The following is a 27,185-nucleotide window of genomic DNA, read 5'->3' as shown; positions in this document are numbered from 1 at the left end:
TTACGGTGCGTTTAACTTTATTGATTGTGGTTCGTGTCAAGGACCTAGCCAGACCAGTGGGACCAGCCGCGGATCTCGTTCCAGATGTGGGTGCCGGGGCACTCGGTGGCGCTGACCTGGCGATGGCCGTACAGGATGTAGCCGGAGCTGAGCTGGCCACGGTTGACGGCGTCGTTGAGCAGCTGCTGGGCGGCGGAGATCATGTTCGGCTCCAAGGTGTCCCAGTTGTAGTTGCCCAGGAAGCTAATGCCGATGCTGTAGGGGTTCCACTCGGCGGCGTGGGCACCCATGTTGTTCCAGCCACGTCCCTCGTACACGTTGCCGTCTCCGCCGATCAGGAAGTTGTAGCCGATGTCGGGCCAGCCCAGGGAGTCCATGTGGTAGTTCTGGACGCTCTGCAGCACGGCGTTGCACTGGGCACGGGTTTCGCAGTAGGAGCCGGCGGTGTGGTGAATGATGGCGTAGCTGAGGTAGTTGCCCAGGCCAACGGTCCATTTGGCGCCGCGACCACCCCACTCCGCCTTGGAGACGACGTAGACGCCCTGGGCCATATACTGGCTGCAGACCAGGACGGCGAGGAGGAGAGCCACTTTGGAAACCATGATTACCAGCTGTAATAGTTGACGATCGCTTGATGGAGATCGTGGGTCGTCGTGGCGCTTATATAGCCATCAGCTATGCGTATGGGTTGCCATCTTATCTGGTGGTTCATGGCTAATTTACGGCCCCCGTCGATGGCACATGCTTAGGTTCATATTGGGGGAAGACCCTTGGCGAGAGCCTCGTCACTATCGCAATCTTCTGGTGTTGATTTATTCAGGTTTTATAAAGTTGGCTCTTTTAAATATGTGCTTTCTCAATGGGCTGCGGTTGACACCAGAGAACTAAACACTGGGTGTCTAGGCACTCGGGTGTTTTTTGACACTCTACTTGAGGCAATAAAAAATATATATATATAAATATATATTTAAAAATTTGTAAACTCAATTAACATTATTCAATTTATATTATTATTTTTTTCTTTTTTTATTATTTAAATTAAATTTATTATTTTAGGCACTTGCCTTTTTCTGATTACTCGGTCAAGGAGTCAAGGAGTGTTGTTCGATTTACGTCAGTACTAAATTTAATTCAGAGCTCTTTCTTTTGACTTTGAGGTAAGGATTTGACCACAATGAGTGCGCGAACGAAAAGGCTTAAATATAACATAACAGAACTGGACCACGAATTTCACTACTTCATCAAGAATGTAAGATACTGTGAGAATAAAGTGAGAAATTGGTGGTCATAGCATTTGTTGGGTCTTACAGATGAGTTGTAGGGCCGTGATGCGACTTCCGTACACCTATCGCTGCAGGATGGCCACCCAAGCCAGTGATTGCAAACACATTATAAACTTTTTCAATTACTTCAGGATGATGTACTGCTCAATTGACATCGATGACAAAGCAACAGAGGTCCTGTTTATGTTGCTTTTTTCCTTCATATGTGTGGCGTTCCTTTGGCTGATGTCCTTCAATATTGGTACCTAGTAAGTTTGGATAAAGTGCACATTCCTCTGATTGCTCATTCGAAATTCTGTCTACAGTTTTTCTCCTGTCCTCAAGATTATCTCGCTGAAGCTGCACATGAATGAGTACCTGGCAGGAGTTACCTTTCTGGCTTTTGGTAACTGCAGTCCAGAAATAATAGCTAATCTGATGCCCGTGAGGGCCGATGCACCCATCTTTACCATAACTGTGGGTAATACTCTGGCCATCATTCTGCTGAGTGGAGGTACTGTGTGTTTTCTGAGACCCTTTAGGATGAACGGACATTCCACTCTGCGAGATCTACTGTTTCTTCTCCTGGGTGTGGAGGTCCTGAGGTTTGTGATGATCAAGGAGGGAGCAGTGACCCTGGGAGAGGGTATAGGTAGGAATCTATTTTATGTTTGTTTGACTCACTGATTACTGAAACCTACTTTAAGTGCTCTTTGTAATTTACGTTGTTTATGTGGCTATTAATATTGCTGATTTAGCGTTGCTGCGATACTACATCAGAAGTAAGGAATATTCCTATAATTCTTCAATTACTCTAATTATAATAGCAACTAATTACATTTATCCTTCAGAACTTCGAAGAGAACTGGACTATTTGGAAACCCTAACTCCTCCACCAATCAAAGAAATAAATGCAAAGCTAAGAAAGCTGATCTCTTGGGAAGAGCAGGATGACATTGGGATCAAGGACACCACCAAGTATCGTCGGTCCAGAGACACGGGCAACCACTTCTCGAATATGACCAGTAGTGGCTACTTTGTAACCCCAATCCCAGAAAGACGATCCGAACACGTTGACTACGAGTCAAATCGCACAGCGCTTTATGACTCGGAGAACCCCAGAAACCTCCAACTTTTCACGGAGTTCCTCCAGTCCCTCAATCCGGTTGATCCAGAGGCATGGCAGCTGGGTGGTTGGAGCAATCGAATTTACCTGATTGCCAGGTGCCCTCTGGTGTTCGTACTGCAGCTTTTCATTCCCGTGGTGGATTACGAGAAGGTCAAGCACGGCTGGAGTAAGCTCCTCAACTGCACGCAGATCGTGACGAACCCATTCGTGGTCATTACCCTGGTGCACTGTAGGTATGCGGAAGTACATCCGAAGTGCATTTGATTCCTAAACCTCGCTGACCCTCAGCTGGGGTGTCCAGCGTCTACGAAAGCTGGCACATAACCCTCGACTTCAGTGTCTCCATGTGGTCGCCGTGCCTGACAGTCCCGCTAGCTATTGTGATCTTCCTGCACTCTCGAACGGACGTGCCGCCCAGCTATCACCACGTAAGAAGACCCAAAGCAGCACCACTGTGTGCTGATTAGACTCGAATGGGTATCACCCTTCCTTCCTAGCTGTTTATTATCCTTACGTTTTTCAGTTCCATGGTGACTCTCTGGCTCGCCGTGACAGAACTGGAAGTGCTCTCCGAGATTGTGGGCATCGTATTCAATCTGTCCGAGAGCTTCATGGCGGTCACCTTTGAAGCTGTCTCCAATGCCACTCCGGACATTATAGCCAATTACCAGCTGGCCTTGCAGGGCTATGGGCGGATGGCATTCGCCGCCATAATAGGAGGTCCAGTTTTCGGTAAGGAAGAGTCCTATTTTGCATTATTGGTTACCATATGTACTCGATATTTCAGCGATTTTGGTCAGCATGAGCTTGGCCTTCATATTCAATCACAGAGTTCGCGAAGTGGGCGCCAATTCGTGGGTGTACGGCGATCTGGGCGACAACTGTTACCTCTTTCTGGTAATAACCATTGTGACCACAATGTGGTGGAGTGCCACCTTCAATTTCCACGCTCGTAGATCCGCTGGAGTTTTCCTGTGGCTCGTTTACTTGCAGTTCCTCTTATACGCGGTCTGTGTGGAGTGGGATCTTGTTCACGAATTTTCCAGAGATGAGCACTTTAAGCCAATATGATTTTACATATGCTTTTGGTCTTGTAATAAATAGAAGTGAAGCAAGCTCCTTAACCAGCATAGCTCCTTTCAACAATATTTAATCAAGTATCGTTTGCACTAAGTATATTTCATGGATTTATTTCAGCTTTGATCAGATACTGGTACTGCCAAATATGATTGCTTTGAAAAAATACCAACATAATTGGGGTTTTGCGTCAGCCAACGTACTAACTAATTAAGTGAATGAAGTATGATGATTCAAGCATTGCTAGAGGAAATGCTTTCGAAAGACGTCGGCAAAAGGCAAAAAACTGACAGAGGTCCATTGAAATGCAGAAGGAGACTCCCTTGGCAATCTGTCCTGTCCCGACGCTCCACTTCTCCCTCCAGTTTTCCACAGAATAAAAGCGTATTGCATAATGAAGGGAAACTGATGGCAACGAAACGATGGGGAAAGCTCCGTGTTAATTACGGTTAAAGTGGCTGGAGGTTGGTGTCCCGTCAACTTTCAAGGGACGAGTGATTTGTGCGCCAAAGATACTCCAACTGATACTTCAGCTTTGTAGATAAACATGGGCAATCGATCAGAGAATGTTTTATTGCAGTGTAAAGATATTTTTGATAATGCCAAATATATTCATAGCTTAAACTTTAAAGTTATTCAACAAATATAGAGTACAGTTTATTATTACTGACTTGATGGTTTACAACAGTTGATGCGCAAGCTTGGGAAAATGTGAATATTTTTTTGGAGTTTTCAAAGTTTACCCTGCACCGGAAGATATCTGAAGCAGATTATTCTTTCGGTGCTTCGCCGGGGCAGTATTAATATCGACTACAGATGTAGATTCCACTTGATTCCGGCCATTATGGCAACTGCAGCTGAAACATAACCATTGGATTTAAGTACAATTGCATAAACAAGAGCTGCTGGCTCAAGTGTAAGGAAAAAGACAAGGCGGAAGCCAACTTGCAGCTCCAACTACCAAGGCAAATGGCACGCAGAATTCCGGCAGCAATAAAAGCACTCAACTTCCTCCAGACATCCCGTCTATCTGTCCACCCGTCCATCAGTCCGTCCGCCAGAACCTCTATCTGTGCACTTAATGTGACATGTTTTTGCAACAGCTTTGGTTTCGCCCCTCGCCGCCACTCGCCACTCGAGATTCCGATTCGTATTCCGATTCACCCAGCTCGGAAGGGCTCCGTGGCCATGATATTTGATGCATTTTGCTTGTTACCAAATTGTTTTGCATTCTCCTTCACGTTTTTACATAGACTCGCAGTCCCGAATCGAATGCAAAAACGGCAAAACGGAAGGAGAAGTCCTTTTTCTGTGCTATTGGCTTGGTTCTGGCAGGATTCGGTGTGAAAGTCATCAAATATTTAAAGCCCAAGTGCGGAATCGCACCCAGATTGCTAGAGATGGTTTATGCAAGACGGGAAATTGATTTCGAATGATGTGTCTTCGGGATTGGCCTCATGCCAAATTCTAGTATTTAATTCTGCAGAAATATACTCAGCTCCTTATCAATAGTTCTTGTTATTGTTCAATAGATTAAATGCGACCGACAGGCCTCTGTTTGCGTGCCCATTCACTATCGCTCATGAATGAACTTATTTATAGTGCTGTGCTGTCTTATCGCCAATGGCTCCTTTTATGGATGGCCATAAGTTCGCTAGTATTTTGGGAACGTGTGAGCTTATACGAGTTAATAATTTCCAAATCATTCTTCCACGTTGCATTTGGCATTAAAAATTTCTTGTTTTTTTGAGCTACTTTTCGTTTCTGCAAAAGTTCTCAAGTTTTTCTAAAACTATTTATAAATTTCCAAGGAACGGAGAAAACCTCATCATTTCTCGTAATAAGCAAAAAACATTCCAAGAAGAAGGCAAACATATTTCACGTTGCAGTTTGCAGCTAGCTATTTCCGCTGGAAAACTTTGTGCTGCAGTTGTCAGTTGGTTAAATGGAAAATATTTCTGACCAGCCGGGCACGTTTATTTATGGAGCGAGTACACGCCATATTAAATAGCTTGGAAGAGAAGATTTATGCCTGGGGATGGTCTGGAGTCCTGGAAGCCGCTAATACTGCTAGCCATAAATTGCCGCTTAGCATTATAACTCAATTAGCCAGTGGACGGGTTGCGTATACGCAATGTTGTCCGGCAGAAACAGTTACATTTACAACTGTACTGGCGAATTGTGCAAGCCCTAATTAATGTCAAGCGGCAGGGAAGCCCAGTTTCTGGCCTTGTAGTTGTCACTGTAGCCATTCCAGGTCACTTTCCGCCCATGTCTACTAATCCGCTGGCCGTGGCTGTGGGCACTTGTTGTGGGCTAATGAATTGGCTGCCAGGAGTCTTGCCTTCGTGTCTGCGGCTTTCCTCCAATTAGCGCCGACTCACATTTGACTTAACCCCATTGTCATCGCAAAGGTGAGAAGAGCGGCAGTTTGAAGCCAACACGGCGTATACGCAATCCAACTGACCAACTGCATTACGTTAATTGAGCTGTTATGATGAAGATGCCGCTCGATAACTGCTTTCATAGGTGAAATTACCATAGCAGGGAAATTAATTTTGTCATTACTGAAACCAAGGGTGGGTAAATGTATATTTTTATATATATGTTGAATTAGGTACATAGAATTTGTATATTTCCATAGAAAACCCTTTTTCCCTAGATATCGCCAAAAGCTGCCGTGACTGGCAGGTCCGAAGAAAACGAATGTATGATTTTTCTATGAATTAGGATAGCAAAAAGCAGGTAAATGCAGTAAAACACGATGGAAAATATGCCCACGGAGCGCCTGGCGAAAAATCCAAGCGTCGTGGACCATAGAAGAGTGGAAAACAGACCCAGGTTTAAAAAAATGAATGCATTTAAGCCGTAATTGCCCGTTTGGTTAGCTTCCGAGACCGGGAGGCCAACTAGATTCTTGACATGCATCACAGTGCTGGCGGACATGACAACGGCTGTGATTTCAAAACTTATTAAGAATGTTCCAATTGGCACACACAATACTCACTAAAGAAGGGTCCTCCAATGGCTGAGGCGTAGGCCATCTTGGGATATCCGTGCAAGGCCATCGCCACGTTGGCAATTAGCGGACCCAGACTTCCTGTACAAGCCTTCACCGTTGCGCCCATAAAGTCGTCCTCCACCTTGAGGATGTGGCCAATGACTTCCAGTACCTTGTCTATTTCCGTGGCACAAATGAAGATCATAAACATGGACCCAGTCAGATTCATAACAGTAAACACCTGTGAATTCGAAACTTACATTAACCTAATGCAACTTGTAACCTGTAACTCACCGAATGGTAAAATGGTGGCACATCGGTTCGAGATTGGATAAACATAAAGACTGCTATCGGCATGGTTATAGGCAGGGAATACACAGCATAAATGGATTCCTCGGCCATGGCAACGTACCACAGCGAGTTGCCCCTAGAGCTGAGCAAAGCTATGGGAAGAAGATTAGCTTCTAATGCTCTTGAGCAACAATAACCCTAACGAACGCACCTTTAATGGCCATAATGGACATTGCCGGATTCAGCATTACTTGAATGCAATTCAGAAGCTTGTTCCAGCCATGTTTGTCCAACTCGTAGTCCACCAGAGGTATGTAGATGCAGCATAAGATTACAGCCGGAATTTTGGTCAACATAAAGGCACGCTTGATTATGTTTCCTTTCCGCCACTTTTCACGGTTAATTGGCCTCAAGGCTCTGAAGAGGTCCTTGAAGAGTCCCCAGTTCCTTCCCAGCGCTCTGTTGTGCAATACATTCCGCGTGGAATTCTTATCGATGCTTATGCGAGTGCTGCGGCCCATTCTCAAGGTGGTGTACCTTATTTTGTTGATGTTGGGACCCGAATTGGTCCTTTCAAAAATCTCCACTTCCATGTCACGGGAGTAGATCGCCTGGTTTCTCTCCAATTCACTTAGCCGCTTTCTCTTTTCCGGAGTCATTTCTCCCACCAAAAGGGCATCGATCTGTGCATTTGTTGCTGGAAAATAACAAGTACAATCTTTCTTTTAAGCAAATAACTTAAGCACTTACTCTTTAACGCCCTCCGAATGAGGTACACATCAACGACATTCACTAATATGTAAAAAATGTATACAAGAAACATAACTAAGGTTGAGGAAGGAGAACCATTATTAAAAATTAGGATTTCTTCCAAAGCGAAAAGCTTGCCTATGAATGACGTTTCGGATACATGTGCACTGCTGGCCAGGAAGTACTGAAGGAGCATAGATCCAAAGATAAGAAACAAAATGTCCCGAACACTTTCGTATGCGTTCATCTTGAAAGGACTCATGTAGCAGATCAGGCCTCCTGAAACCATGGACACAAAGAGGGCGGCGGCCAAACTATTGGCAAACACGGGCACATTCGCATTCACACTGGCCAGGTTGGAGAATAGGTCGGCGGAGCTGTTCCCAAAGGCCAACAAGGTCACGCCCGCCACGTGCTCGTTCATACGGAGGAACCGCGACACGGCCTTCAGAGCAGGACTGTAGCTGAAGGTACACAATCATATTAAGATGGGAAGTGAAATACTTAGATGTATAATCGGTAGTACATGGAATAAAATAATCTTTTTAATTTGGAACACTTTTGAATTCATGACTATGTTCTTATAAATGTACCAGAAACCAATTCGCGTTACATGTCAGCTATTTAAAATATTTATCCAAGTACCACTCCCCAGGGAATGACTCTTTTCTATCATAGGTTCAACTATTGTCATTGGAAGTGTGTACTTACTATTTGTTGCAAACGTGGATCAGCAGAACAAGTATCTCGTAGCAGAGACCCATGAACAGAGTGAGGAAGATGACCTGCTCGAATTCGTTTACGCAGTTCAGGTCGCAGGCCATGATCCTCATGTAGGGCAGCACATTGGTGCTCCTATTGCAGTCCTTGGCTTTCGCCACAAAGGCACACCGTTCCTCGAAGGGAAACGTGTTGGCCGCGTAGCAGCTGACCGTGTCCCAGAAGTTGTCGAACTCCGCATCGAAGGCATTGGGCACATAGCTGTCTTCGGCTGCCATTGCAGTGTTGTGTGTGTGAACGAAACGAAATCTAGAAAATAACTGGCACGATTGTCGGGGTCTCCATTGCTTCAAAGGTCTACTATGTAGAACTGTCAATGAGTAACATTTAAGGGTAGAGTTCTCGGGGATCCCTGTCAGCCCTGCGTCTACTGACACTTCCCTTTCGGCCCAATACACCAGCAAAACTCTTAAATTGACTCCAATGTAAGGAGGGGATATAATGTAAGACAGCGAGCCGACTCCTCTAGCCTTTGCATTGAATTTGAAAGGACTCGGGTGCAAAATGGTCAGTCAGCTGCCCGCACAGTCTGCTGATTTAGACAAGCTCGCTCCATCCGGTCAGTTTGCCGTCGCTGTGGTCAGCAATCTCCAGAGATCGCGTTCGAGCTCCGATCGCCGGCGGCTCGTGTTGATCCTGCTCGCCAGCGACCTGGGCACCTATATTAGACGCCTGCTGGCCCGTGTGGCGGAGAAGGCATTTACGATCCTACGCACGTATCTGGGGCTTAGCTACCGGGAAGTGTCCATATCCCCGGACATGGCCCACAGACTGTCCGTCGTTGGCCGGAAGACCCTGGTCCTGGACCTGGATGAGACCCTGGTGCACTCATGTTACCTAGATCCGGATACCCACGATAACGTGGGATGCAGCCAGTTGCCCGAAAACGCACGACCGGACTATGTGCTCAATATTTCCATCGACGGGACGGAACCTATCGTTTTCCGGGTCTTCAAGCGGCCGCATGTTGACGAGTTCCTGGACTTCGTGTCCAAGTGGTACGACCTGGTGATCTACACGGCCAGCCTGGAGGCTTATGCCGCCCAGGTTGTGGACCAATTGGACGCGGGGCGAGGATTGATTACTCGCCGCTTCTATCGCCAGCACTGCCGAGCCTCCTCGCCATTGGTCTCCAAGGACCTGACATTGGTCAGCCCTGACATGAGCGGCGTTTTAATCATCGACAACTCGCCGTACGCGTACCGCGACTTTCCCGACAACGCTGTTCCCATTAAGACCTTCATCTACGACCCCGACGACACGGAGCTGCTGAAGATGCTGCCCTTCCTCGATGCCCTGCGCTTCACCAAGGACGTTCGCTCCATTCTCGGTCGGCGCGTTATGCGCCATTACCATAACCGATCTACCATTTCATCACATCATTAAACGAATTCACTGTAGCCTGCATTGTTAGAATAAAAAAATAGCATGAAATTCCTGAAACAATGAATATTTGTACCAATGTTTTAATTATTACTTATTCTACACAACGTGCAATGGATAATGGATACTATATAACAAGGATTTAATCACATAAAAATATAAATATATGAATATGAATGAAACAAAACATAAGTAAGTTTGAACAAATTTGAAACACTTCTGTCTAAATTATGCTTTATTATTTTAATCATGGCTGTGTATTCAAATTAGGAACCCTACTCCTTACGGTCCAGGCTAAGTGCAGGCTGTTTATCCTTTAATCAAGTCAGGCCATTCGAGACACGGGCGAAGGCAGGCACATATGGGCCAACCTCGGAGCAGATGCATTTCATTGCTCATACGCCAGGTTGGCCCGGTTGCCTTTTTTGCGATTTCCGTGTGTGAGCAGAAGTTCCGGGAACTCAGGACTCAGGCTGCATGCAAATGCAGAAGCGTAATGATGTTGCGGCTTTTTGACTTTACACGGCCACAGTGGCAGCCACAACTCTGAGCCACCTGATGCCATATCCTACCGCCTGCTGCCCTGCTACCTCCTGTTGTGGGGGAAAGTTGCAAAACTTTAAATTGAATTCTTAATTATTGCGCACACGAGGCTGCAATTTTAATGCACACATTTGCGGGGCACGACAGTCCGAAATGTTTAGATAATATTTCAGTTTTGCTGCAAATTGTCAAATGGCCACCCGAGTCCCATGATAATTTTGTTTCTCCTATTTTTTTGGGGATCAAAGAGATTCATTCTGGCCCAGGCTGATTTATGTGTACGTGTGCCCGGCAAATTTTGATTTGTAGCTCCATAAAATATTTCAGCTGGCAGGCAGGCAGGCAAAACTATCCGAAATCCATGAGCCACGGGCTTCGGCAGAGTTGGTTATTGAAATCCAGCAGATAGCTGGGCGCAGGAGCAGGCGGCACAGCACAGTTTCAGTGGCAGTCAACGGTGCGTATGAGCAATCAGTCAGCCAGTCAGTGACTCAGTTAGCTACCGATATCTGAATTTTGTATGCTTCGTCTAGTGTGAATTTGCCGTAGGTCCAGAGCAAACTTTAAAACGATTTCCGTGGCAGATCTTAAATTGTTACTTACTACTTACTTACTACTTTTTTGCTTTGAAATATTAGAGCAGTCCTTCCAGCATTGGGTATATTTTACAAAATGGCTATAGTCGGTGCTGGCCTTTTGTCTGCATTTCCTTGCTATCCCAACGGATTTCTTGTTTGCCTTGCCTAATTTGCTTATTAGCCGGAAAATGTGGTAGCTTGCAAATTGAGAAAAAGTGACTCACTAATTAACTTTTTGCGTTGCAAATGAAGCTGTGCAGCTTTTAAGCCACTGTCAAAATAAACAACCCAAAGATGCCGTTGTAATTTATATGTAGTCCATTCTAATTGACTGTGAGTCACGGGAAGTAGTTGATTGTTCGCTGTGGTTTTTCAACTGCGCCCCAGAGCAATTAACAATGCAAATTGATACGCCGAGGCAGCAGACGAATAGATGCCGGCAAGTAAGTGAATTCATTTTGCCCCCAAGCCGAAAACTAAGCGGCTTGAAGGACCTCCTGCAATCAAATCGGCGGCTTAAGCTGCACATAAATCTTGCATCGAATGGCGGGAGAACTTTCACCTGCTCCGCCATAAATTTCCATTCCAATTCCACCACTCAATGTGGCTTAAACGACCGACTATTCACTGACAGCGTATTTGTAAGGACGAATTGGGTAATTTAAAACCGTTTGGCAAAAAGGGCTAACAATGGTGATCAAAGTAAGATGTCAAACTTTACAGCGCAGATAACTTTTCCATGAGAAAAACACAAAGCATTTTTAAGAACTTTTACGTATGTTCTAGAACAGTGAAATAATGTGAAATTATGATTATAAGACTTATCTCTTACAATTATGCAAGTGTTGCTGAAGCAGAGATATAGATAAGATTATATTTCAATTTCGCCATGTAGAGTAATTTAGCCAAAAGCTAATACTTTTGAAATTGAAATTAGGAAGTGGGACAAAATTATGAATTTATGAATTGCATCATTCACACATCTGCAATTCATTTAAGTAAGATTATTTGAGATTGATTTACAAGCTAGCTGTGTACGTAACCTAAAAGCCCTCTATTGATGGGAACCCGCTCTTCGTCACCTGCTCATCGATCCAGTTCCTCAAATAGGCCACATTCGTGTAGGCCGCAGGCACATCCTTCTCGGCACATTCGATGCCCCAGGACACGAGGCCCACCAGCTGGTAGCGATCCTTCTGACCAGGCAAAGTGCAAAACAACGGGGAGCCGCCATCGCCCATGCAGGTGTCCTTGCCCTTCACGCCGCCGGCACAAGTGAAGCTGGGATGTAGGTTGTAGCGACGCCCCAGGACAGTGCGCCGCAACAGCCGTTGGCAGGACTCGTGGTCCACCGCCGGCAGCTCGATGCGCTTTAGCAGGTTTTCCATGGTGCGGGACGTGCTGTACCTGAGCCCCCAGCCAGTGGCCAAGCAGCTTGCACTCCGCAACTCAACCTCCATTTGGGGCGTCTCCGGCGGCGGCAGGCAGATGGGCTGTATGTGCGGCGCCACCTGGAACGGTCGCTCCAGCACCACCAGAGCAATGTCGTTGTATAGGGTCAGGTTGTTGAAGATCTCGTGGCGATGCAGCTCGCTGATGGCCCGCATCTGGTAGGGATGCAGCTCTGTCTGGCTGTTAAGGTCCCAGTCGCCAGCTCGAACCAGCAGCGAGTCCTCACTCCGGTTGAGCACGTTGTGGGCACTGGTCAGCACCAGCTGCGGGTGGATGAGGGCGCCGCCGCAGACGAAGTTGCCCTCCATGTCCATCAGCGCCACCATCCAGGGGAACTCGGCGAAGACGGACTCGCCATTGTTGTACCCATTCAGTTGGTAGTAGAGCCCCTTCGGATTGCTATAGCCGCATCCCTTCAGCAGAAAATCCTTTGCGTTACGCTGGATGGAATTGCGACCCTCCTTTATCTGGAAGAAATTTATATATAAGCATTAATGGAAAATTGTCGAAAAAATTAACTTTTGTATTTTAAATTAAGACACAAATTGTTTTGGAAACTCCGTCTCGATTATTTTATGAGGTACCACCAGCAAAAACAAGACAATCTGTAGATAATACGTATATAATCAACTTTTTCCCGTTGAATACATTTTACATTACCATTTTTCCAAAAACCGAATTTTATACACAAATTAATCAATGTCAACAATATATCAACCGACACAAACAAGCCTAATTTAAATGATTAAATACGAGTTGAATAAAAACATCGCAGTGCGGATAAGTCGAGCAGTTCTTTAGCACAATCAATAGCTATTTTTATGAATTGTGACTGGAAATTGTACTAGACGGCTGAATTGACCTTACTTTCCTCTATAATCAAACCACAACAACAAGCTGTCATATTCAAACTTACACTAGCTAACAAGAAAATATTTCAAACGATTGTAATATATGATCTGATTTGATTTCTTACCTGATCGCCCAACGGACAGCACTCCTCCACGACCCGGCAGCCGAAGTTGCTCTCCTCGTTTATGCGCGGCTTGATGATGTACCGCCCATCCTCGTTGACCACTCCGGTGGAGCAGAGGTGCCGCGGGACACACTCCCGCTGGACGCCACAACTTTTGTAGACCGGCTCGTCCTCCTTGGCGCCCACGCGGTTTGGTTTCGCTGCGGCTTCAAGGGGGTTATCCAGGGGGTCCCACAGATTTTTCCGTCGCTGATTCCGGTACTCGATCTCGGCCTGATAGGCCTCGAAGTTCTCCAACTGCTCCCTATCGCAGCACTCCAAGTCGCGGCCGCAGCTGTTGTCCAATATGCGCTTGACCAGCTTCCCCTTGCCGGAATCATCCGTCTCGTCGCACTTCTTCTTGCTAACGCAGACCTCGTGGCTCCCGCAGGTGCGGATCGAGATGCTCGCCGGTGCGAGGGAGATCAGTGCCAGACTGATCAGCAACACCTGCTCCACATTCATGGCGACGATCGGAATTGATATGGGAAAACCACACTCGTTCACACAGTTCAACAGTGAGCCAAACAATAAACAGCACACACAATCGCTGGGAATTTGTTTGGAATCCGAATAACCCCTACGATTTCAGCCGGATCAATGCGCAATTCACTTTGTATTACTTTCAAGAGCCGCGACGCGTTTTCGACTGACTCTGCCCTCGCAGAGATCTGCGATATTACGGGAGAGAGCCTCTGAATCTCCGGAGATTAGTAAAATCTACTAATTGCTCCCCAACGACTTCGCTCAACAAATTCAATTCTCTTCCGATCGGCAGCACTTTACTTCTCAGAATCCGGAAAGCCGGTTCTAACTATATATATCTTGAGCTCAACTATAGGCGATCAGTCGTCTTTGTGAAACATATGCTACAGGGTTGGCATCGGTGATGCCTTTACATTTAAATATGAATATGTTGAGTAATTAGCTTATGTATATCTCATATGTTCAATAAATTTTATATGTAAATGAATATACTTGTATGTGGGGAAAACTCAATATCATTGGATTTTCCCGAAAAATAACAAAGTGTTTGGAAGTATCTATTTATAGAAAGCAGTTTAGGTGGATCTGTTATCCTGGTGGACTACTACAGCTGTGGGCCCAGATGGGGATGGGAAAACCCACCCCTCTTCACTTCTTTATAAGCCTTTCTCTCTTACGTGCTCTTTCGAACTAAGATTCCAAGAATCTTCCGAGCAGGTTCTATAAATGCTTCGATTTCAACTCTACTTGATCAGTCGACATCGCGAGTCGGTAGCTACGAGATTGTTTTCAATCGGTGTTGTCTTTGCTTTAAACTGCACTAGCACATAGGTATATATAGCCAGTATATACTCCTACATATCCGCATACTTTAGTTGTAACGTATACTATATATCGACGAGGGCAACCATTGATAATAAAACCATTACAATAAAATGTAGTCAAATGCACTGACTTACACATATTTAATAGAATTTATTGCAGTTTCGTTTGAAAACATTGATGTGAAGTGTTTGTGAAAACTATATTAATTAAAATTGACTATAACTATTAACTATTCCAATTAATGCGTTTTTTTTTCAGTGATAAATCTTTTAAATATAAAAGAAGTGTATTGTACAAGGTCTGTGCTCTTATGATTGATTTGTTTTTAAAATTTAATCACGAGTGCACAAGTATTCATTCCAACGATGTCGATAACCCCAATTGTGCATTATTTGAGATTAAGGTTTTACTTATCTCTAGTGTTCTCTCACATCTTCTTGCTCCGCCAGTTTCCCACCTACGAAGATGAGCTGGCTGATCTCAGCGGTCTTCCTCCTGGTGTCCCTTTGTGCCTTCGCGAAGGGCCAGGACACGATTTCGGCGATGTGCCTCTCGGACGAACGGTGCACCTCTGTGAAGCGTTGCGAAGACTCGGATGATTCCGGTCGCAGGGGAATTAGGCCACGCAGCTCCCGCATCTGCGGCACCCAAAGGGTCTGCTGCGAGAAGGCCCAGCTGGACAGCTATGACAGATGGGTGGCTGAGAGGACCACAACCGTGCCCTCAACGATTCGAAACAAGGTATCCAGTGTTCTGGAACCGCCGCCGAACGAGAGCTGCGGCCAGAACATGGAGTGTGTGCCCAGGAAGCTGTGCCGCGACAATATCATCAACGACTCGGGGATCAGCCTGATCAATCCGAGGATCAGCCCGATTCAGTGCAGCAAGTCCTTGTACCGCTGTTGCGCCGTGGATCAAAAGGTCAGCCCAAGATCATTGATACAAGTACCCTTATTTATCCATACTAACCCGTTAACCCTTTTCCAGGTGGATGATAGCGAAAGTCCGTACTTGGTGAAGCAGGCGAACTTTAAGTACAAGAACTGCGGCTATAGCAATCCAAAGGGTCTGATCCCCGACAACGACAAGTTCCCCTACTCGGAGGACGTCTCCATATTCGGAGAGTTTCCTTGGATGGTGGGCATCTTCACTGGCCGCCAAGAGTTTCTGTGCGGCGGCACTCTCATCCATCCGCAGTTGGTAGTTACCACTTCGCACAATCTGGTCAACGAGACGGTGGACACCTTGGTGGCCAGAGCTGGCGACTGGGATCTGAACAGCCTGAACGAGCCCTATCCGCACCAGGGCAGCCGTATTAAGGAGATCATCATGCACTCCGAATTCGATCCGAACTCGTTGTACAACGACATAGCATTGTTGCTCCTGGACGAGCCCATCCGACTGGCTCCTCACATTCAGCCGCTGTGCTTGCCGCCTTCAGAATCTCCGGAATTGACCAACCAGCTGCTCTCGGTCACCTGTTACGCCACTGGTTGGGGCACCAAGGAGGCGGGCAGCGACAAGCTGGAGCATGTGCTCAAGCGGATCAACCTGCCACTGGTGGAGCGGGAAGAGTGTCAGGCGAAGCTTCGGAACACACGGCTAGAGGCTCGCTTCCGGCTGCGACCGAGTTTCATCTGCGCCGGTGGAGATCCTGGCAAGGACACCTGCAAGGGCGACGGCGGCTCACCGCTCTTCTGCCAAATGCCTGGCGAAATGGATCGGTACCAGCTGGTGGGCATCGTGTCCTGGGGCGTCGAGTGCGCCGTGGAAGACATTCCGGCCGTGTACGTCAACGTGCCCCATCTGCGCGGCTGGATTGACGAGAAGATCAGAGGACTTGGAATCGTGCTGCAGGCGCAATAAGCTCATTTAATATTTTAAATTTAACCAAATAAAACAAAACTCGATATGTGTAAGTCAGCGGTCGACATATGTATATTTAAACATGGATACTTTGTGGTGAACGAGATCACTCCCTTCTTTTTAATCCCAGAATAGTCGTCAAAAATTTACAAATTCTTTTAATATTTTTAGATTTTATTACTCACTCGTATTGCCGGTTTTCATCGATATATAAAAGACATTACAAAATTCTGTTGTGATATGGTAGTTTTTTTCTAGGTAACTAATATTCTTCATTTAGCAAATACATGTCAAAGATTTAATTTAATCGCACGTTTTCATTTCTACCGCACTATCTTTTCCTAACCTATTTACCTATTTCGTATCTGATAGTCGAGTGACTCAACTTTACTACAATATCTGGTTTCATTCAATAAAAATAAGGATTTGCTGGTCGCCAAACGAGTGTTATTCACATTGTACACATAAACTCGTATAATGAATAACATTTAATATTGGATTTTGTATTGGATGTTGACTACCATGATTAATTACTTTTACCAAGTTATCTTTACTTAAATATTGGATTGTTACTGCGATAAGGGCAATAACCCCCTGCCTGAGAAACTCTTTAAAGCTCTTATCATTTACAAACATTATCTGCCATCGTCGGTCTTCTATATCCGCCATTTATCCGTGCCAGCTTGAACTTAAACGCCGGGATAGTTTTCCATCCAGGCACTTAACTCGGAGGTACCTCCAAGTCAGTGGATTTATTGCAATCCTTGAACAAAGGAGCGGCACTGGGATATTCGAGCCAAGGAGCACAGCGTCTTCATGCCGACAGCTTATAAATAGTGGAGCCATGGCAGATGGCTATGTGGACTATCCCCCATTTGACACCCCCATACGCCGTGCTCCACTTCACCATCGCGGCTATGGAACCAAATTAACCAGGAAGCGACTCATGGAATGGGGGAAATGAGAAACAACGCATTGAATCGCCAAAAATTGAGAAATTACACGCTGGGCCGAGCAAACGGCGATGTAGCGAATTGATTTTCGGGCTGCCTGCTGTTCCGCCTGGAGCTCCTTCCTCCTCTCCTCCACTCCACATCGTGGCACTCGATTCCCCAGCCAGGAGCCGGTCCACAAACTCATTTCTCAAGTAAATTGTTTAAACAGTTTTTGCTTTGTTTAACGTTCGCGTAATTTATTAGGCACTTTTACGGCCCTCGCGTTTTGTACTGATTTTGTTGTTTTCAAAAGTAACTATTGCATTTTGCCAGGAAATTGCTGCAGTTTCTGTGGCCTATCTATCTTTGGAAGTATTCATTGCTTATTACTTAAGAACCAAAACTATTTAATATACCAATATAAGAATCCAATTCAACCCCTCGCTGAGGGCCTGGGCTGCTTATCAAGTACTGACTTTACACCTTTTGCTTCCTGTTCTGTTTGGAACCCACTTATTTAACTTTAACAAGACCACTTAGACAACACCTTGAGTATATGCAAACAGAAGAAATTAAATAGTTTTTTATATGATGGCTTTATTAAATCACAGTTCTTGGTAGACAATGCCGGTGTGGTCGCGGATCCAGTCCAGGTATCCGGTGACACGAGTGAATCCGGCGGGGCGGCCGGCGGTACAGCCCTCTCCGCTGCCGAAGGATACGATGCCCACGATGCGGTTGGTATCGTGCAGGACCAAGGGACCGCCGGAGTCACCGCTGCAGGAGGACTTACCGCCGTCGGTGTTGATGCAGATGGTGTTGTCGATGACGTAGTTGCCACCGTAGTAGTTGCGGCAGTCGTTGTTGTCCATGATCTGGACATCGACGCTGTTCAGGTAGTTGGACATGCCGCTGTTGTTGTCGGTCAGACCCCATCCAGAGGCCACTGCCCACCAGCCGGAAAAGCTGTTGTAGCGATCGTTGTAGCTGGGCAGCTCCACCTTGTTGACCAAGTTCCAGAAGTCCACGTGGGGAATGCGGATCAGGGCGATGTCGTTGTTCAGGAAGTCGTTCCAGTCGGGGTGCTGGATCATGTCGCTGCGGCTCACCCAGTGGGTGTACTGGGCCTCGTGCCGGAAGCTGGCTCCGAAGTAGATGAGCACATGGTTGGCGCTGTTCGTGCAGTGGGCTGCGGTCAGGACCCAGGTGTGGTGAAGCTCAGTCCCACAATGTAGGGAATCTTGCCCTCGTAGGCCGGGTATCCATTGGTAATGCGACCCTCGATCTTGCCGGCGCGGGGCATGTCCTTCACTGGGACAGCCCTGGCGGACTCGGAGGGCACCACTCCGGCAGAGGCGACAGCCAGACAGGCTAGGAAAACAAAGAGCTTCATGTTGGTCAAAGAACAACTGGCCAGCGACGGCCCAAGCAACCTCTTTATATGGCAACCTTATCGGAACTCAGCGAAAGGCTATTTTTTATTCGCACTCATAAATCTAGGTTATTTTGAATTTTGTAGAAACTCCAAGGGGGATTAGATAAGCAATCACTAGAGTTTGCAGCTTTATAAATTATCCTTTCCATTGCTAGTCAAATATTTTAAACACATAGCTATCCACTTCTTATCAATTAATCAAATTTCATTTCAATTATAGAAGAATATAATACAAACTAACAGTGGGAGGAACCATGACAATTTAAACCCTTCAGAGATGGTACCTAAATGAATAAAAATGACAATATTAAAGAGAATTCGTTTATAATGGTACGATATTCCTTTTCCCTCATCGAAAAAAAGCCCTGATACCTTTGACTGGAGCTCTGGTCATTTACTTGTGCTGGCTGAGATCAATTTACGCTTGTTAGCTTTCCTTGCGCAAGCAGGGCACAATCAAATATTTGCCAAATTGATAATCATTTAATTATAGCAAAGCATAATGCAAAATGCAACTGCTAACAGCAAATGCATCTCGATGGGCAGAGATGGAAAGGGCGGTGTTCGTGTTTGAGCGATTGTGTTGCATTGTGTGTGTCCAATTATAATGGCCCTGGCCGCAATTGTGTTGCATACTTTGAGGCACAGTTCCTTGCCATCTGTCTGTCCCTTTGTCCCCGACCCCTCCTCGTCCCCCAGCCCAGCCATCAAATTACAAATGATGTAGTGCCCAGGGGAAAATGGAGCGGCCGAAACGGACAAAACGGACGGAACGAACAGACTGAGGAGCGTTGCTGCTTTGTGGCCAGTGAACGGAAATAGAAACAGCTGCAAATGGCAGTTAGCTAGTTGCCTGCCACATACATGCATATATATGCACGTATATGCATATCTGAGCGTTATGCATACAGGTCATTCCGATGTGGGAGAAAAAAGCATCCACTAATGCCCCACGCACGCGCCACACTCGGCGGCATGAACAATTGACACGGGCTAATTGCCGTGGAAGGTCCACTAAACGCACCCATAATCGCGTTATTCAGATACCCTGTACCGGAAGAGCCGCATGTGGAACCGGAAAACTGAAACTAAGGCTGCAGCCCCGGAAGGCACAGCGAGCAAATTGGGAAGGGAAGTTCCAAGCTATTGAGATAAATGGTATTAGAGTCACAAAGCTTACTTATGATCATCACTATGCCGACTTCTGGTGTTTCCTATTTGGATACTGCTTTGTCACTTTATATGCCACAAAGAAGTTACATTCTCTGAGATTTCTGATAAAAGGCATTAACATACAGTTTCTATTAATTAACTTGAAGAAACTTTGAAATATGTTATGAATATCCAACTGTAGTTCATTTCGTAAAACCTAATAGGCTCGTCATCGTGTCATAATCATAACTCGGCTAGAAGGCGTAAATTGAAAAGATATAAATCCCCGATAATGGCTTTGAGCCATCCAAAGATCAGGCCAAAAGGTACTCCATTAGTCGATTAATTAACCGACCGACTCGGTCGCTGGAATGTTGTCGCGCTAATTAACAGCCCGAGAATAAATTACGTTCATGCACATTTGCAAAAATCCGAAGTGCACGAATGCCATGACCGGAGGGACTGGGACTGGGACGGGGATTGTGCGGTTGGAAACAATTAAATGCATGCCCACTCCACGGGCAACACTGCGTATACGCAACGTGGAGCCTGCGAAATTAGCCCACCAGAGTTGCACTCCGGTCCCATTCGGATTCACATTCGGCCATTCCATTCTGTGCGACATGTTGTCAGCGTTTTAGACAATTTGTTATGCAAATTGCTTATTAACTTTATGACCGGCACGCCAGCTCCACTCGACATCGCAAAACATTTTGAATTGTCAATTAGTTGCGGCGATCAGTATACTCCAATCCCCATCTGCCAAAGGCAGATAGATTCTAAATGCAATTTCTAGCATTATTTAAACACCGAAATGTGCCGTTTTATGTCATTTTATGGCCACCTGCCTGCCACGGACTGCCATTGAATGGACATTAAATTGCCCTGGCTTCGATTTTAATTTATGTCCTGTAGCCTGGCTGCCCGTGCTAAAACTCCGGCTCCTCCACCTGCTAATGACATTGGCTAGCTATCGACAGTGGCCTTTAACTTAATTGAAAATTTTCATTTTGTCCCTGCCAAATGGCAGTGAGCTGTTATTTATGGCTTTCGCTGGGAACTGGCCAAATAACCGGCGACCCTTCAACTCGACCTCGCTTTTCCGCCATGATTGGTGTAGTTTCGCTTTAATGATGTTTTCCATTGTTCATAAAATGTCATTTTCCTTTTAAGGTTAAACATTTTTAACTGTTAAATATGTACATAATGAGGTGGTTAAACGTCACACCATTATGTAAATTGTTTTGACGATGTTTAAAGGAATTAATTTATATATTTACCTTTGTTCTTTAAGCTAATGAAAAATATGTAAAGCTTTAAGAGTAAAACAAAAGGAGGACATTTTCCGTATATTTATACTCATGAATCAGGTATATTGAATTCAGACACAAGATTGCAAACAGATAAGATAAGAGAATGAAGATAATATTTGCGATCTTATAAAGTATATATATTATTAATTAGTATCAACAGTTCTACAGCCCGCCTTTCCGTTTCTCTCAGTTTTATCTGCATGTAACTTTGACAAAACTATTTAGTATATAGATCGGAACGGGCGGATCTGACCACTATATCACACTATATCATCTGCCATAAGAAAATTGAAACCAAATAATTGGAAGGAATATAACTTTGTTGCTTTTGATAATATGACAGTAGACTTAAATTTCTTCCTCACTTGCGATTAGAAGATCCTGATGATTCTTAGACTTTCCCTTTTCAGCACACACTTAGCCTAACTAGTCCTGACTAGTTCCTCTGACTGCAATCCACTGGAACTTCAGATGCGCATAGTTTTCTTGCCTGAAAGCTCCGAAATTGGGCAGTTAGTTGAAGTGTTCCGGCATTAGCGCACATAAGTATGCAACAGCTAGCAACTACAAAGTAGGACCAGCCCTAAATACTTTCGGCTATCTCCTGCCATCCTTTCTCTTTATTGGCGATGGTGCACTTGGCCACATTTGCTGCTCCTGTTCCCCTCCGCTTGTTGTTTGTGAGTCCTGGGTCCTGCGCTGCTGCGCTCCTTTATCGCAATTGTGTCTCGGACATGAATTACGTTCACCGACAATTATTTTCAAGTGAAAATGTGCTAAAACTTTTAATTGGGCAGCCAAATGGCTGGCAGGCGAAAGGAGAAGGATACGGACCGGGACAGTAAGCAAACGTGGCAGCCATAAAAATGTCGACAACATGCCGGGAAAATGTTTCACTCCACCAATCCTGCTGCAGGTGCGCTCAAAGCCAACTCTTAAAGCTGGAAGACCCAGCAGACTACTACCAAAGAAATGCATAGTGCCGAAATAAAACCTAAGATACCTGTTCTAATTTTTGGAAAAACCAAAAAAGATCTTATATATCCTTGAACACTTTACTATATGCCTAGTTAAAAAGGATGTCTAGATCATACATACATACAATACAGATAGAAATTTTCAATAATCTTGCTTATTTATAGTTTCAGCACAAGCTTTTCATTTTTGAACTCATATAACAATAAATATTTTCAAAATCGTTATTAAATTTTGATATCGATTTCACTAAATGTTCTGATACATGTAAATGGTAAGGCCTTTCTGTGGAATAAATATTCATATTTCATAGGGTTCGATTTCCAAATGAGAGGTTAAATAAATTAAACACTAAACAAAACGTAACATTAGCTCGACGTGCGTGTCAGTTGTTTTCTATTGGCGCATATGAGCACTTTCACCGCTTGGGTAATCAAAACAGACTGACTCCATTTGCGGCAGACAAATGCGAGAAGACAGGCAGCTAATTATGTCAATTAAACGCTTGTGCCCGACATTTGCCGGTCAGTGTCGGTGACACTTGGCCAACTCACAATGACGGACATGGATCACTGCGTGTCAAAAGGATGAAATAACGGGAATGGCACACAGCACAAAAATATTGAATGCAGTTTTCAAGCCCTAAAGCCAACCATATTTGTATGAATCATCGAATAATCCCAACATGAATAGGAACAGTCAAAGCTATGTTTAAAGTTAAATATTGATTACTTACGCCATTTGGTTATTTACAAAATAACCCTTCATTTTTCCTGTGCACTTGCTTTTCCAACTGATGACACAACGATGAGTGACGTGGGCATGACGTCTGCACGTGTGATTGTGTAACTGCCTGTGAAGGACATAATATGCAAATAAGTTTCGAACAACAGTCAGTTCAGTTCAGTCGACTCCATCACAATGGAATGGGGAAATAGAAAGAAATAGATGGGCTAAATAAATAGGTCAGGGTCGCATTGGGTTTACGTGGAAAACAAGGACTACTCAAGCATTAAGTAGACCAATTCGCTCGACCAAAAATTCCAGATGCAGACAAATACGAATTCGAATACATCGGTGAAGTTGCTATCTGCGAAAATCCACTCACGTACATTCGTTGTACTAGTTATTTGAACAAAACAAGCACACAAACACACACACACACACATATGTACACACACAACACTCGGACCGCAGCCCGAAAAGTGCACTTTGCCAAATGGCAATAAAAAAGCCCGAAAAAGAAGACTGTCCTGGCAGAGGGGAGAAGTGAGGGGCCAGGACAGGTACAAATCTATACAAACACAAATAGCATGTGCCCCACTCTCGTAACAATAACAATTCAATCAAATGTTCGCCCAGCTCGGCTATGGAAATCTTCGAATGGAAACAAACAAATGTTGGAAATGCCGGTGAGGAAGTTGAGTTCGGGGTGTTCGATATGTTTTGATTAAAATTAGTTACAGTTTCAGAACTATCAAGAGCTTTTTTCTCAGAGAAAAATTCGCTCTTTGCGACTGCGCTGTATCTAGAGTACCAACTTTACCGTTAACTATCTGAAAGAGAGCGAGAGAAATGCAGGTGCAGATAAACGGGATAAAAGGGGAAACTGTGCGATGTTCCCCACTGGCAGAGGTGCAAATAAATAAAAGAACTATAAATAATAATTTAAATACTGTAAATTGCTTTACTTAAATATATATAATATTTTTAATTTATCCTACCACAATAATTATTTAAATTAAGTTCTGAGTATGAGATGAGTGCGATTGAGTACGAATTTAAAATTTAATTCCATAGAAATTGACAAAATTAAACAAACCACTTTTCAAAAGTGTTCGCGTTACTACTGTTTTTGTGAGTATTTTTATTTCAATTATCCAAGATCACAGCGTTCATAGTGTGAATATAGTATAGTATTAATTACTCATAATTCCGATTCAAACATTTTATGGCATTCAGATTTTTTGATGTTTATTTTTTTATTAAGTATTAAAAAAAAAGGTTTAAAATCCCGATACTATTGAAACAAATTTAAGAACTTATTAGAATGTTCATTACCTGTATTTCTACCCCACTGTTGTGTGTTAAAATAGTCATGCCCTGCGAAACGGCATATTAATGCACTGGCTCATAGAGAAAGTTGTTCAATTCTATGAACTTGCAACACGTGCGGCATTTTGTTGTCGTTCAAACAGCTATATAGTGGCAGTGATGCTTATCAAATGGCTGTAGCTGCTGAAAACGGGGAGCAGCATGGACCATTCCGCCGGCGGAAAGCGTGTGCATTTTCACAGCCGCTTGAACTTGCCAACATTCGCAAAATGTGCAACACGGCGTAAAGAATTCTTGTTAAGCGCAGCAGTTGGCTTTCGAGGAGGCATCCGACTTGTCTCAAAAACTTTGCTTGCATCTACGCACGCTGATGCACATTTAATTATATACTTTCAAATGCGCAGATTATAAATTCGAGCTGGATGCATTGTTTAGCAATTAAGTCTCAATAGTGTATAATTAAGCATTAAGTTTATGAATGACAATGCAATTAAGTAAACTAATCAAATAGAATAAGAATAAAATCTCTCTTGTTCCAGTAACCATTAATATTGTGTGTCAACAAATGAGTGCATTTAATTCATCAATTGCAAAAGTACGCTTTCAATGCCATCGAAAGTAACTGGCACACTCTCTACGGTGAAAGTCTAGAGACAACTTTCACTGGAAAGGACATGGGAACACGCCCACTGACACGGACGGGCTGTCAGTCCCAGTCCGTCATCCGCAGTTCGCCGGAGCGCAAAGCGGAAATCAGACGCCGTATTAGAAGGACGTGTTCGACAAGGACTGGGGGCGGAAATGGAATGGTGGGCAAAAGTATTGAGATTACAACATTGACTAGATAAATATCCCAGCAAATATGGCCTTCTGTTGCTCCCGGCCAATAAAACGCAGTCAGTGCACTGCCCATTGTTCGCATCTCATTGGAAACAGAGATGTAACCCAAGTCCGTTGAGGGAACATCACAATCGATTTCGAATTTGCAGTAAAAATGCAAATGCCAGATATGGAGAATGTGTCATGAGAGGTCAGAGCCCCGCCCCGATGCAAATTCCCATTTGACTAAGTTTCGTTTTGTAGAATGCATCAAACAGAGGCACAGCCACAGTCACGCATCCACCCAAATGACGCAGCTCCAGTTCTTGTAGATGTAGATGCATCTGCAGTTGCATTTCAGTTGCAAATACGCATAAATATGTATGGGATGCTGTTATTGAAACTTTTTCTGTTTGAACTTAGCTCGAATCTGTTTAACATTTTGGTCTCTTCCATGCATCTTCTATAAGCTTAGTATCTCTGATTAAATCAGTACGACTTGATTGCAAATCTCACATTCTACTATGTAGTAATTTCCTTTTGTTATCTTTTCAACTTATTTTCCCAATAATAATTTCTATTTTAAAACCATATTAATCAAATGAGGATGAGCATTATCCGAAATAATAAATTAATAAAAAACAATATGTGAGCTTTTATCGTTTTCCGGAATGTGTCGGTTTTTTTTTTGGCAATTTTATCTGCGACTTCTCGTCCTCCTGAGCCATGGTCTGTCATTCAAAATCCATTGAGCGTGACGTTTGAGTATGAATCCTTGTGGGTTTATGGGGAGTGCTGTGCTCCATATTCCCCATTCTCCGTCAGTCAGACATGGTCTATTAATTTTATTAGTGTCATCGCATTCAGCTGAAGTCTCGGAATTCTGAATCTTTTTTGGGGGGGAGTGCCATTCTGTGGTGAAATTCTTATTTAGTTTCCTGCAGTTCTTGAGTTGCATGTACACTCATGGACATAATAATAGGTGTGCAGGTTAAGATATTAGTGGTAGGGTGGTGTTATAACGTATTTAAAAAATTAAACAGTATTACTAGATTTACAATATTAGACTATACCTTTAAGATACAATATCATGTATCCCGTTCTGCGTCTGTAAATTTTAATATTTATATGGCGTATTTCGAAAATTTTATATGTATGCTTTAGGCATTACTTCATTTGTGCATTTGTTTTATATATTTTCATATTTAAAAAAAAAATTAAAAAAAGTTTTCAAAAACTAATTTTGTGGGTGACTATGTGTGAAATTGTGGGCCAGCTCTTCTATAAGTGCTTCGGTAAAGTACTGTGCACTAGTAGCAACTTGGTTTTAAAATTTGATTAAACCACTGATGGTCCCGGGTGCTCATTATTTGCCATTAAAACATTAACCATTCCTTGTTTTTGGACGACCTTAAAAATGCTCAAAGCCGTTGGAGTAAGCAAACAGAGACAAGGGGGCAAGCAAACACGGCACGGCGGGGCAACGACACTACAGTAAACACTGCACCGAGTGGACGCAGCGAGGCGTGCTAATTGTGTCATTTACATTGACAAACAAGTGCAAGCGAACAAGTCAAAGGCTCAAACAAATTAATGCGGCTGAGCGAATCCGTCGAGCTTGCGGATTGCACAGAGCAATTAACGCTGACCGCGGCGTGGCAAGAAGAACAAATAAGTAATTAATTAATGGTGAAGTTAAAAAGATTAAAAAAAATTCTTGTCAGAAGTGGGATTCGAACCCACGCCTACAGAGTAGACTGCGACCTGAACGCAGCGCCTTAGACCACTCGGCCATCCTGACTTGATCGCCGAGTGGACTGCGCACCAACAAGTTCACAAGCCATTTGATCTAGTCAAAAGCACAGTAAAAAGTTCTAGTGAGCTTTGATGAACTGACCATTGATCGATAAAAAAATTCGATTTCAGTCCAGATATTCGATAAATTTATGTTCTCAAATACATCCCCATTTCAAACATATAAGCAAGTTACCGCTTAAGTAAAACTAAAAAATAGTTTCGTTTATTCATTTATCCAGTATTTCATACGATCAAAAATATTATAA

General features: G+C 44.2%; 7 protein-coding genes and 1 non-coding gene across 10 annotated transcripts; 3 read left to right on the top strand and 5 right to left on the bottom strand.

The window, feature by feature from the left end:
* LOC6608221 (peptidoglycan-recognition protein SC1a) lies at positions 1–637 on the bottom strand. Its single transcript, XM_002032929.2, has one exon. It carries the CDS (start codon positions 600–602, stop codon positions 45–47), a length of 558 nt encoding a protein of 185 aa, XP_002032965.1. The 5' UTR covers positions 603–637; the 3' UTR covers positions 1–44.
* Positions 638–992: 355 nt separating this feature from the next.
* On the top strand, positions 993–3,462 carry LOC6608220 (mitochondrial sodium/calcium exchanger protein). Of its 3 annotated transcripts, XM_032715043.1 has the most exons (8): positions 993–1,249; positions 1,311–1,531; positions 1,589–1,914; positions 1,970–2,044; positions 2,114–2,620; positions 2,680–2,819; positions 2,889–3,123; positions 3,179–3,462. In XM_032715043.1, the coding sequence occupies exons 1-8, from the start codon at positions 1,175–1,177 to the stop codon at positions 3,460–3,462; spliced, it is 1,863 nt and encodes a 620-aa protein (XP_032570934.1). In that variant the 5' UTR covers positions 993–1,174. The 3 variants fall into 3 exon arrangements, with proteins under 3 accessions (XP_032570934.1, XP_032570935.1, XP_032570936.1); XM_032715044.1 differs by lacking the exon at positions 3,179–3,462 and having other exon boundaries at positions 2,915–3,109; XM_032715045.1 differs by lacking the exon at positions 3,179–3,462 and having other exon boundaries at positions 2,114–2,624; positions 2,889–3,109.
* Positions 3,463–6,016: 2,554 nt separating this feature from the next.
* LOC6608219 (mitochondrial sodium/calcium exchanger protein) lies at positions 6,017–8,594 on the bottom strand. Its single transcript, XM_032715042.1, has 7 exons — positions 8,222–8,594; positions 7,649–7,974; positions 7,511–7,585; positions 6,972–7,457; positions 6,764–6,912; positions 6,476–6,710; positions 6,017–6,422 (listed from the first exon to the last, which is right to left on the bottom strand). The coding sequence occupies exons 1-7, from the start codon at positions 8,506–8,508 to the stop codon at positions 6,127–6,129; spliced, it is 1,854 nt and encodes a 617-aa protein (XP_032570933.1). The 5' UTR covers positions 8,509–8,594; the 3' UTR covers positions 6,017–6,126.
* Positions 8,595–8,617: 23 nt separating this feature from the next.
* Positions 8,618–9,728, top strand: LOC6608218 (CTD nuclear envelope phosphatase 1). The gene has a single exon (XM_002032926.2). The coding sequence runs from the start codon at positions 8,795–8,797 to the stop codon at positions 9,674–9,676; it is 882 nt and encodes a 293-aa protein (XP_002032962.1). The 5' UTR covers positions 8,618–8,794; the 3' UTR covers positions 9,677–9,728.
* Positions 9,729–11,559: 1,831 nt separating this feature from the next.
* LOC6608217 (phenoloxidase-activating factor 2) lies at positions 11,560–13,918 on the bottom strand. Its single transcript, XM_002032925.2, has 2 exons — positions 13,223–13,918; positions 11,560–12,713 (listed from the first exon to the last, which is right to left on the bottom strand). Exons 1-2 carry the CDS (start codon positions 13,724–13,726, stop codon positions 11,838–11,840), a joined length of 1,380 nt encoding a protein of 459 aa, XP_002032961.1. The 5' UTR covers positions 13,727–13,918; the 3' UTR covers positions 11,560–11,837.
* A 557-nt stretch (positions 13,919–14,475) lies between these two features.
* On the top strand, positions 14,476–16,745 carry LOC6608216 (phenoloxidase-activating factor 2). Its single transcript, XM_002032924.2, has 3 exons — positions 14,476–14,578; positions 15,022–15,493; positions 15,560–16,745. Exons 2-3 carry the CDS (start codon positions 15,038–15,040, stop codon positions 16,436–16,438), a joined length of 1,335 nt encoding a protein of 444 aa, XP_002032960.1. The 5' UTR covers positions 14,476–14,578; positions 15,022–15,037; the 3' UTR covers positions 16,439–16,745.
* A 1,205-nt stretch (positions 16,746–17,950) lies between these two features.
* On the bottom strand, positions 17,951–23,333 carry LOC6608215 (serine protease 1). The gene is given in 3 exon segments (XM_032716390.1): positions 17,951–18,586; positions 18,589–18,744; positions 22,985–23,333. Coding segments are annotated over 2 exon segments (696 nt in total). The 5' UTR covers positions 18,677–18,744; positions 22,985–23,333; the 3' UTR covers positions 17,951–17,978.
* A 3,507-nt stretch (positions 23,334–26,840) lies between these two features.
* Positions 26,841–26,923, bottom strand: Trnal-cag. The gene has a single exon. It is a non-coding gene; the product is annotated as a tRNA-Leu (tRNA).
* Between the last annotated feature and the right edge of the window lie 262 nt (positions 26,924–27,185).

This window comes from Drosophila sechellia, chromosome 2R, assembly GCF_004382195.2.
Source record: "Drosophila sechellia strain sech25 chromosome 2R, ASM438219v1, whole genome shotgun sequence".
In the NCBI taxonomy this organism is placed as follows: domain Eukaryota; kingdom Metazoa; phylum Arthropoda; class Insecta; order Diptera; family Drosophilidae; genus Drosophila; species Drosophila sechellia.
The sequence above is the reverse complement of the archived record's forward strand: the minus strand, read 5'-3'. Positions and strand labels throughout refer to the sequence as shown.